Source organism: Lissotriton helveticus, chromosome 7 (assembly GCF_964261635.1).
Source record: "Lissotriton helveticus chromosome 7, aLisHel1.1, whole genome shotgun sequence".
In the NCBI taxonomy this organism is placed as follows: domain Eukaryota; kingdom Metazoa; phylum Chordata; class Amphibia; order Caudata; family Salamandridae; genus Lissotriton; species Lissotriton helveticus.
In genome coordinates, this window is record NC_136068.1 from 1,592,608,101 (window position 1) to 1,592,620,109 (window position 12,009).

The 12,009-nt window shown below is 43.2% G+C and overlaps 1 protein-coding gene across 5 annotated transcripts in view; it reads left to right on the forward strand.

Moving 5' to 3' along the window:
- Nucleotides 1-12,009, forward strand: part of LOC144770555 (protein lin-7 homolog B) — a 493,355-nt gene that overhangs the window by 445,709 nt on the left and 35,637 nt on the right. For all 5 annotated transcript variants that reach the window (XM_078655164.1, XM_078655167.1, XM_078655165.1 and 2 more), the window contains one exon: nt 5,543-5,706. In XM_078655164.1, the coding sequence (XP_078511290.1) occupies nt 5,543-5,706 (164 nt within the window). The remainder of the gene's footprint in view (nt 1-5,542; nt 5,707-12,009) is intronic.

Below are 12,009 nucleotides of genomic sequence, written 5' to 3' on the forward strand. Positions count from 1 at the left end.
CCTCCTCAACTGATATGTCCCTTCTGAATCGAACATGTTTCCCAGACAAGGAAGGACTTTCCCATAGAACAGGGTTAGATCTAGAAAATGAAGTATATGATCTAGGTAATTATTCCTCGAATTTCATGGTTCTGAATGTTCAGTCCGATACTACTCCAGATTTGCCTGCTATTTCAGTTCTACCAGTCAAAGGTGAATTATGTGTCAGAAAGAATGGTTCCGCACATGTAGGACATAGTGATTGTACTACTATGGTCGAGTATAGTGACAGTGGGAAATCTATTTTCAAAGCATCACGTCATTCTTATTTTGTGTGTGGTCAGACCGCATATGTTCGTCTGCCCCTCGATTGGGATGGAACATGTTATATTGCCTTCCTACTGCCACCAGTTTTTCTAGCCCCATCTGACTATCACAGAAACACACATCTAGTACACGTTAGACATAGAAGGGAGACTGAGTCCCCAATTGTCGATCAAACTGAAACTGCTCTAGAACAATATCAAGACTTCAATAAAGGTTTCTTTTTCTTTATAGGTCCGGTCCAGAATAGTAAGCTAATACGTAGGCTAACCAGAACCCTTGAAGCAGTAGTGAATGAAACTACTTCCGCTCTAGGTAATTTAACCGAAGAGCAATCTGCTATAAGATTTGTTGTGCTCCAAAATCGTCTCGTTCTTGACGTCATACTGGCCGATAGAGGAGGAGCTTGTAGAGTCATCGGATCTAGTTGCTGCATTTTCATTCCTAATAACGCGCCGTCTGTTTATTCAGCTATAACCAGACTTCATAAAATTGCCCACCAGTTACACCAGAATCCAGGCACCTGGACATGGTCCGGTTGGCTCTGGAGTATCATATCTGCCTGGGGATGGAAAGTATTCCTAGGTATAGCAGTAATGATCATATTCAGTTGCTGCTCTGTTTACAATGTGGCCCTGCGATTTGCGGCTTGTGTGCTACCTCTTGTATTCCTAGTCCTAAGTCCCGTTCCAAGATAATTCGAGACGAGCAGATGATGCTATATGAACAGATAGATGGTATCATGAATATTGATGTTTCCTGATGGAAACGTAGGGCACAAGGAGGGAATGTGGAAAAGTGAATTTTGCCTTGCCATGTGTGCCTACGTGTTCCCCATCCTATGTTATATGTGCATGATCGATATGCATATATCCCCCTATGATCGATTAAAGACGCAATTTTAGTTGTGTCCAACTCTAGTATGCCAGTATCCAGTTCTCGTGAAAGCAACAAGTATTAGGCCTATGTTGCCACGTTTCACAGTGTGCACGTTAATTCACCGCATTGTCCCCGTTTCTAGGCCTCAAAAGGGCCCGGACACCAGATTCAAGCTCCAGTCTCCTGAACCCACTCCGAGGAGCGATGCAGCCCCCACCTGCATCCCTGACCCTTCGCTTACTTCCTGCCGCGCAGCGCGGTGCCCGGCCTGGCTCTGCCTGCCTGTCTGCCAAGAATATGTTATGCTTCTAGTTTTCAGTCCAGCTTTCCTTCTCCGCATTCCTAAGCTACTGAACCGCATAAACAGTTTCAGCTATAGTCTAGTCTTTCTGTCTCCATGAAAGAGAAATACTGTATTAATATTCATAGAAGATTCATAGCACACGCAATACATGTAGAATATATGCATGCACCAGCCTTAGTGTCAAGTAGCCTTTGCTCTGATAACTTTTAGATTCTATCAACATGTACTCCAAACACGAGATACCAGATATGCTATAGGTACATGTCGTCCTGACACCGCAGACTTTAGTCTCCTCTTCTAGTGTAGAAGTCATAGCCCCCAGTTCTCCCTGGTAACACGTCATTGCCCGTTTGCGCGCACCACTAGGTTAAAGGTCCCAGCTGCTCAGGTAGCCCCCTCCATGTTTCCGCCCCATTCATGACACTTCTGTGACGTTCTCATCACATGTCTACGTGCACGCCCTGTGCACGCCTTCTTTTTCCGCCCATGTGTTCTTATCTTACGTTTGTCACAAGTTACGCCTACTGTATGCAATGTAATAGAAATGTCTTACTATATATATGTATCCTGAATTGTGATGAAGCGCGCTGCAGCTGCCTTCCTTCCTATTTTATTTCAGGCTGTCCCGATCCAGTCCCTTCCCTTTTGCCTGAATAAAGCCTGTTCAACTCGGATACATCGGATCCTGCCTCTTATTTATTGAGCTATCTGTTATTGTTAATATATTCAAAAATAGTACCGGTATTTAATTATTTATTTACCACAGATACCTTAACATGGTACTACTCCTTGAGAAAATTGTGTTTTTTTCTGTCCAATTCCTAGTTTAAAGATTTATGGGCCGGAGAGATTTTAACAACATTACTGATATATTTAATTTACTTCAAAGTTCATATTTCTATAAAATAAATTCAATTCATTTACATATTTAATATTGTTAATTACCAAACTAAATCCTAAAAATCCCTTGGCGGCTCATAAGGCTACATCCCCTGCAACCTACAAACTACTTGCTACCCTGTAACAGTTGGTGCTCCAACAGATTGATCGCAAACCACCACCAGCTTGTAGTCTGACTCTGAGGAGCTGACACATAATACAATGCCTGTCTGCTTGTTTGAAAAAAGACAGCTGCCCACCTGCTTAAGCAACCTTTTATACGGCGTGGGCCCAGTTCTGTTAGGCCAGGGAAGCTGACAGTGCAGAAAAAGGCACCCCACATTAAAAAATATTTTGTTCTCTTGTGTTCTGTTTTACTCTAATTATTCTTCCTTTCTTACTCCAGTTCCTCCTCTTTTTCTTTCATTTGTTATTTTTTCCTCTTCATGTTTCATTCTCTACCTTCTTCATTTGATGTTTCTCTGCTCTTTCTTGTTGCTATTTTTTGTTTCCTTGTACCTGCAAACTTTCTATTTCTTTTTGTATTGTCTTGTTCAGTTTTTCTTTGTCCTCTGTCTTTCTTTCTCTTAATCTACTTGTTTTTACCTTTTCTTACTCTTCTCGTTCTCCCTTTTCTCTCCTTTTTCTGTTTCTTTCTCAAGTTTTTTGTTTCTATCCTCTTCTTTTTTCTTATTCTATTTCTCTTTTTCGTGTACCTATTTTTCTATCTTTCAACTTGATCTACCCTTCTTTCTTAGGTTATTAATTGTTTTAATGGTCTTCTCTCTTTTGTTCCTGTTTTCTTTTGCCTTTCTCTTTCTCTCTTCTTTCATTCATATTTCATTTTCATTTCATAATAAGCCCCAGTGAGACACCCACCTCTTAGTGCTGATCCTTACACAACAGAAAAGGTACAAAGTTAACTTTTGGGAATCCCACATGTAAATCTTTTGCAATACAAATCATGTACTGCTGGTAGTGTATGCACACTGGAGTGGTAATCCAGAGGTGGCGTTGAAGGTACTTGGCCTTTGTGTACCATTCTCATATCCCTATATTGGACAGTAGCTCAGTACGGTGTTTAATGATTAGACGTAGCTCTCACTTTTGGTAAGAGTGGAGATCCGTGCTGTAACGCTACAATGAACTAAACCCTAAAAACCTTTACTACCCGTTAACGCTGCAGTTCCATGAACCGTAAGAAAACCCTTGCTACACCTCAACTCTATTTTTCCTTGAAGCATAAATACTCATTATCAACCATTATTGATGATTAATGCTGCTGTTCTCTTCCCTGAACCCTAAAAACCCTTTACTACCCAGTAACGCTACCCTTCCCTGAACCCTACAAATCCCTTAATGCTATCTTTCCCTGAACCTTACAAACCTCTTACTATTCCCTAATGCTACCCACCCATGAACCCTTAAAATCCTATCTAAGTCTTAACTTCCTTGAACCCTAGAAACTCCTTACTACCATTTAATGTCACCCTTAAAACGCTTTCTAACTCTTAATGCTATTCCTCCCTGAAACTTAAAAACCTTACTACTCCTTAATGCTACCCATTGCTGAACCCTAAAAACTGTTACTATCACTTAACACTACCCTTCTGTGAGCCCTAAAAACACGGTGTCAGGTGCCAGAATACATATGTTGTTGTTGCCTAATTTGGCAGGACTGGATAAAGGTGTCATGCAGTAAAAATGTCCTACACCCAATTTAAAAATAGCTGTTGTTATGACTATATTTAATTATGCTCAGTTTGTCGACCGTAGAAGGATGGAAGGTTGAGTTGGTTCTGTGAGGGTTCAGATCTGTCATGCAGGTTACGCACAGCCCGCAGCGAGCAGCAAGCTAAGGCTCGGAGCTATCTTACAGGGACTCAGACCAGTTGCCTGCAGGTAACAAGAAGATCTGCGTGGCGGTCACATTAATCCCTGAGCTATCCTACACGTAATGTAATATGTGACTTTTCAGAATGCACCATTTCTTGCAGTAGTCCCATTAAATAGCTTGGGGACATGCACCTTATACGGATGTATGACGTTACAACGCAGGCTATTACAACGCCTGCCTTTACAACGCGGTTTTTACATCGCAATCCATTACAACGCATAGCGCTTTGGGGTGCTGGATAGTGAATAGTTTAATTTACTATTCCAACTCCAGTCACCGTGGACACTAGGGAAGGTGTTGGATAGTAAATTAGACTTATTCCCTATCCTAGAGCGCCCCCCAGCGCAATGCGTTGTAATGGTTTGCGTTGTAATGACCGCGTTGTAATGGTAGTGTGTTGTAAAAGTTTCGTTGTAAAGGTTGTTCACCATCTCCTTATACATTTCAAAATCATCTCTTCAACTGCCAAATTTACTAACAGTGGAACCTGCCATCAGCAGCTTCATTCTTTGGGTGCTGACCTGTGCTTCTTGTTTGCCACTGAGAGCACTTGCTATATATATATTGAAATATTTTAGGCCGTGTGAAAATACAAACGCAAGATTCTTAATTGTCTTTTTAACTTTTTGACAAATTGGAATATTTCCTTACTAACCCTTCAGAATCTTTGGAAAAAAGCCATTTATATGTGTGGATAATGCTCTGCATAATGAACTATTTAGCTCCTTTTTTTCCAAATAATTTTCAAAATGTACCAGTTGAAAGTAGTTATAGTAACTTGCGTGGTCCAACTTGAGACGTATGTTTATGTCCCACCACCTTTAACATTAACCATCTTCCACTGGAACATTTTAGAATGTGTACTTTTTATTTTGGGAATTCTGTGGATCATAAGATTTACTTTAGATTAGATCTTCATACACTCAGAAGATCTCGTATATTTACTAAGATGCTCTGCTAAGAAACTAGCCCTGAGCTACCATGTTTTCCCCTAAAATATGATACTCTGAATTACATATTAGAGCAGCATACCTTCTGAAGGTGGAGTGGCAGCTGGAGGGAGGGAACAGCTGAGTAATTCAGAAGAAACTAATGTGAATCTTCTCCAGTTCCTCAATCTCTCAACATTATTCTTCCTTTGAGATTGACCCACGCTGTTTCCCTCCTTGACTTTCTTCCATGATGCATTCTCTGTGACCTTTACCCTGCTGTCTCCTGCTCCCTGATGTTTTCTCTCCTTTGACTCTCTCTTTCTCTCACTGTTTGTCTTTCTTCTGCAGAGTGTGGAAGGAGAGCAGCACGAGAAGGCAGTGGAACTACTTAAGGCTGCGCAGGGCACAGTGAAGCTAGTGGTACGCTATACTCCCAAGGTCCTGGAGGAGATGGAGGCACGCTTTGAGAAGATGAGGACCGCACGACGCCGGCAGCAGCAAAACAGCTACTCGTAAGAGGACTGCATGCCACCCTATTCACTGCATCACTTCTCCCAATATAACCCTATATCACACAACACCACACTGCTGTCCCCCATCGCAAAGGTTGTGCTTATATCTCATGCCTCCATCTCACATCTCTCCCACAAGAAACCACCTTCAAGGACACAGAGTCTTCCTAAAATTGGAAAAAAGCTCACTCACAGTCGATAAAACTTGTAACCCCTGTCGAATGTATGACGATACTACGTGATCATGTTGATCGTGGTATCTTACAATGCGGATTTTACAACCCAAGTCGTTTCAACGACTTGCACTGGAGGGCGCTGGACTTGGGGATAGTATTATTTACTATTCCAACACCAGTCTATGTACAGTAGGGAAGGTGTTGGATAGTAAATCGTACTATTCCTTAGCTTACAGCACCCTCCAGCGCAAGTCGTTGAAACAACTTGCATTGTAAAACCCGCATTGTAAACCTACCGCTGTGAAACTCCCGCGTAGTAAAGGTCGTCTCCCCCCCTGTCCAATAGCAAGAGGTCTCTTTTAGTTGAGACATGGGCTTAAACCACATTATCTTGGGACGTCTTCTCAGAAGTTGCCTACCAGGTTCTTGGAGTGTATTAGTTGGCAGTTCTTGTATAGGAATGTGAGAACTTATCTTTCCACATTCTCTGCCTTTGAGGCTGGTACTTACAATATTTGGAATTCAGTCAATGGGGACCATTATTGATTAATGAGGCTTCTATTTTTTTCCCAAGATTGGTAGAGCTGGGGCACACTCATGTACATATCAGAGACTCCTATCTCATGAAAACGGTAGGTTTGTTAGCATAGAGAGTCACCAGTAAGGATTTCTTAGGGGAATAATGCTGTAATTATGAATGTCTCTCGTGACAAATGATGCGTCCTTCCACATGGCTGCTGACTTGTTATGCAGGTAGGAGTTTCTGCAGGCTGCCATTTTGAGCAGTTGCCATTGCTTACTGTTGTCAAGTTGACTCAAACTCTGGCCTGCAGTTGATTTTGTCTATTAAGTGTCTTATGTGCATGGAATCACTTGTCAAACATTTGGCATCCACCCTGTCCAGGATGAGCTGATTTGGACCAATAGCTAGTCATTTAAAAGCGTCTGCAAGTGCGGGATGTGTCTCTGAGGTGGCATCACTGTTTGACCAAAATGCTCCTGGGAGGAATGTGAAATGGTGCCTGATGAGGGATTGAAAATGGTGCTGGTTCACATGAAGGGTCGTTTTAAAAACAAACATGCTTCTTATTCTGAAAGGACAACTGTTTCTGTGGAAACAAAATATTCTAGAGATGCAGGTTCCTCTTTAACTTGCCTCCTTATAGATCTTACATGTTTGATGGGAGCAGGTTTGATGTGAGAGCTACATCCCTGACTACAGCCGCTAATGAAAACACTATGGGGCCGATTCCAATTTTGGCCGGAAGGGCTCCGAATTATGTTCGGAGCCCTTCCGAACGAATTGGTCAGTTCCCAGACGGATTCCTTCCTGATCGAGCCATTCCGATGGGCTCGGTCGGGAAGAAATCTGACTCTGATTTCCAGATTGCGTATGACTGGCTCTCCGCAGTCCCGAAATCCTCCAGTACTCCCCCGGTGGCCTCTGTGCGACTGAGGGAGTACGATGGCAGCTTTACACTGCCTTTTCATGCTGGTCTGTCTGGCATGAAAAGGCAGTCGGAAGCAGTCTCTGGGGGCTCCCAGCAGGTCCCCCATGTGTGTGAGGCCCCCGTATGGTGCCCCTTCGTTGATCCCTGCACCCGGTGGCAGGCACCTTCGGGTGCCAGCCACAGGGTGCAGGGATGAACTGCACCCCTGCTTTCTACATTGCAAGCATGCTTTCCGGTCGGAAAGCAAGCTTGCATTGTAAGGTATACGAATGCGACCGAACCCTGTTCAGTCGCATTGTACTAGCAGGGCTGTAACCGACGACAGCAGGACGGTCGGTTACAGCTCCTGCCCGATGTCGAACGGACTTAGGTCCGTCCGACATCGGAATAGGCCCCTTAGTGTAGACCCTCCTGAACACAAACTCACAAAACTCACACTAAAAGTAGACGAGAAGCTGCAGGTTCACTAGAGGCCAGATAGTCTCTCTTAAACTTCTGCATTCTAATGGAACAATTTAGGTAGAGCCTGGCTTAAGGTTTGTGTTTTCTTTCTCAAGCAAAATACGGTTATTTTCAAACTAGTAAGTATCTGCCAGCAGTGTATAGACAGCTTAGCATGCACACACACAAAGGAAATGTCAATGAAATATTAAAAGAAAGCAATATATTTGTAGTGTTTGTGGCTGTAGATACACATGCTCTTCATACTCCCACCATCTAGTGTTGGGCTCCGACGTCACAACTTATTTTGCTTCGAAAAAGTTTGGAGTCACAAAATGTGTTGTGGCTTAGGCCTTGGTCTACAAAGCGCATGGGCGCTGACTCCACCCTGGATCGTTTTTTCCACTATTGAGATTCAGAAATGTCCAGCAAGGGCTCAGAGACTGTTGTGTATCCTTGCAGCTTTTTCGGGGCCCTTCAGTTCTACTCTTCAGGACCAAAGACAGGGAAGACAATTACGGTGCTGTCGGCGCTTACTGGATAGTTCTTTCTGAAAAACCACCCAACCTGCTTGACCAATGATGGTTGTTGCGCCTTGATATCGCATTATTGGACCTTCCCTGAACTGGTCAAATCAGTGTACGTTCATTGGGCATTGTTTCAGGGAATAAATAGTGGAAATGGGTTGATGGAACATACGCCCTTCCAGGTCTGACCAAGATGTAACGGTAAATACCATTCATCAGATTATCTCGATGTTTGCAACCTCTGCCTCGCGCCTGATCATGAGGACACCGCCTGTGAATTCTCCCATACCTTTAAATGCAAAAAACACTGAGGCATCAAAGGGAAAGGGATTGGGTGTATGGGAAGATGCAATAGCAATCTACCTTGGAAACCCCCAACATTTTCTTGACATGGTGGAGTAAGAACCACATTTCTCTGGAGTCCCAATGGCTCAAGCAATGGGCAGCTTGGAAATGCTGTCCTTGAATACTTATGAAAAAGGGGAACAAGGTGGGGGCTCCTCGGCATTGAAACCAGCAGGCCCTAAAACTGTCAACAGCCATGACAGCCGCTGACTCCCCTTCGGCCCAAGGGTGGTGACCATCCTACATCAGAGCCAAAATCAACACTAAGTGCACCTCGAAAACCCAGCACCAAGTCAGTGCAGAGGGATCCTTCGGCACCATATTGTAGAAGCTGGCAAGAGAGGTTAGTGCCAGGCAGAAATGGCTTTCATCCATGCAAAAAACTGGGCAAATCACCAGTGGCGTAGATAGATGGGTTTGGGCAAAGCAGAATTAGGGGGTCCCCTCACTAGGGTGACATTTCAGTTTGTCTGTTGACCTGTCACTCCTCAACCTCTTTCAACAATGTCTGCATCTGCCATATCAAAAATCACTACCATTCTCCTACACAGTCTATTGTATTTCCACTCCCTGGACCGTATTTCTGGAAGTCAAAGCCATAACCCTAAAAAGCATGACCAATGCCAATAGGTTTGGCCCTTGCAAGGTGCATGAACAGTAAGACATAACATGCAAGGGCCCCATTCTGAAATTTCTGCCTTCACATAGGCACATCCCTCTCACTGCACTCACACAGACATATGCATTCACACAGGCACAAAACTATCAACCTATAGACAACTTACCCTGCACTCAAAAGATTCAATGTTAATCCTACATTCTCACAGGCACATCGTACTCAATGCACTCATAAAACATGGTGAATATCCTGTACCAATTTAAGTACACAGCTCACACAAAGGCACAGAGCTCACTAGGAAAGAGTGGCGTTTGGACAGATGATGCCATCGAAGACACAGGTTAAATATCCAGTGCATCGGTTCACTAGTGTTATTCAAAGCTCTTGAAGAAACTACACTGAAGTATGAATGTACATTGACATTATCTAATCTCCCATAAGGCCAAACTTGGACCAGCACTGCAGACTGTAATTCTGATCTTTGTAGACTTTTCAGCAACAAAACATAAAGTTTCACTTAACTTCTAAAAACGAGGTAGGGCAAGAATATGCTAAAAAATAAATAAAAAATAAAAGAAAACTATGTTAGCTAAAGGTGGAGGGCATGTCCTTCATTTTAAAGAATAAGGAGCTTTGCACTGGTCTGCTATCTTGTGGCAGAATATCACTTCAAAATGGTGGCATGGTTTTGAAGCTTGCAGAATGATGCCTGGCACTCTGCATAAGAAAGTTGTGGTCAGGGAGCAATGTCAGCTAAGCAGCTGGTACTCCCATTACTCAATTAGAATAAGTCTGCATTTGCAGGTGAGCTGCTGGGGGATGAATTTAAGGAAATATCTCCTGATGGTGGACTTCTCGCATGCAAAGTAGCACAGCACAGAAAAAATACTGTTACTCAGAATACCTGGCATCCTAAAGACCAGTGGCTGTCTACTAAGCAGAACCATACTTTAGAGAGAGAACCGATGGTTGAAGAAGACTGATCTACTGTCCTAATGTATGTATACTGTTCTGAAAGACTCGACGAATATGTGAATGACACTCTGTCTGATGAATATCTGAAGTGGATTTTTTCTAAGTAATGTTATGTATTATTTTTGCAGAAACATAAGGCTGGTGAGACAACTAAAACAGTCTTTTGGTTAGGCAGAAAATACACAGAAAAAGATAGAGCACAGGGAGCGGGAGCGCAGGAGGGTCCTTGGGTCAAACTCATAAGACATACAGGACTGGTCAGGAGCATCACAATCTTATCTTTCCTAAAAGACCTTGAACACGTGTGATACTGCAGGAGCAGTGCAAGTTCCTTTAAAGACATAGAAAAGATGTGCTACTGCAGAGTTAGTCAGTGCAAGCTTCCTTCAAAGACAATGAACAAATGTGGTACTTCAGGGCCAGACATGGCACACGTGTTGTATGCAGGGCCAGTGCAAGCTTGCTTTGAAGACATGGTACAAGTGTGGCATGGGGCAGCACTATATAACGCCTCCCTTACATACAACGAGAAAGCAGCATTTTAGATGTAGTACAAGTGTAAAGAACAGAACTGGATGTTTGAGTGCAAGCTTGACTCACACAGAGAGTACGATTTCCACACAAAAACAGGTACAGAACCAGGCAGGTGTTTATGCTTTCCTCACACCTACAGAACACATCCCGATCTAGTATCAAACACTGCATGCTTCCCTCATATCTACATGACACGGAGAGCATCTGCAGCAGCAGTCCAAGTCTGTGTGTAAACACGCAGGCACACAATGTGCAGCATTTGGAAGCAGTAAAGTTCCTCACACACACATCACAGGTACAAGATGGCCACCAGCAGTGAAGGCTAATGTAGCCTCACATGCAAGACAGGTATCACATTGGCAATCGCATTTGAGTTTATTTCAGACACAAATTAGCCAGATTGCATAATAGAGGCGGATGAGGCACTTAAGGCTCCAGTCAGATGGTAGGTTCGGATTCAGCTCAAGGTCCTCTTGAATCTTTGAGGCCAAAAAGAACTGAGCTTTCTTGCGGCTTCTGCCTGCTACCCATGCTCAAATCTCATGCACTGAGATCGAAAGACAAATCATTAAAGTTTGATGCCAAACAGGAGTGAGATGGGGATACCTATCTAGTGGCCAAATGTAATCAGTAGTTCACTCTTTATCTGCAACTAGCCTTCAAAAATAAAAAAAAAGGTGGAGTATCTTCTTTAAGCATTATAAGCTGCTGCTGGAGGCAATTATGGATGTTAATAGCTCCAAATAGGCCTGAGCCAAAGGCAAGGGCTTATAACGAGGGTCAGGGTCTTTACCAACTGTTATTTGCCTTAGGCTGATGGGGTATTAAGGCTGCTAGATCATTTCACCCCTAAGGGTAGAATGTTATAAATTAAAAAGAGTGAAATTGAAAGACAAACACTGAAATATTGTAGCAAAAATGCTTTAATAGCCCTTATAGTCCCTGAGCCGGTCCATTGTCTTCAGCGGAGCTCTCAATATTTCAGTGTTCTAATATAGCCTTATAGCGCGCCACAGCGGGCTATACCGGCTATTAAAGGCTCGCTCCAGTGTTAAAGCCCCGAGCCGAAGGCGAGGGACTTTAACAAGGGAGCGGGACTTTAATAGCCGTATAGCCCAGCTACGAAGGGCTATAAGGCTATTAGAACATTCTGCTACTAGAGGGCAGAATGTTCCAAAAGATAAAACAAAGGCCTTGAGGGCTTTAAATTTCCTGTTATGCCAGTAAATCATAAA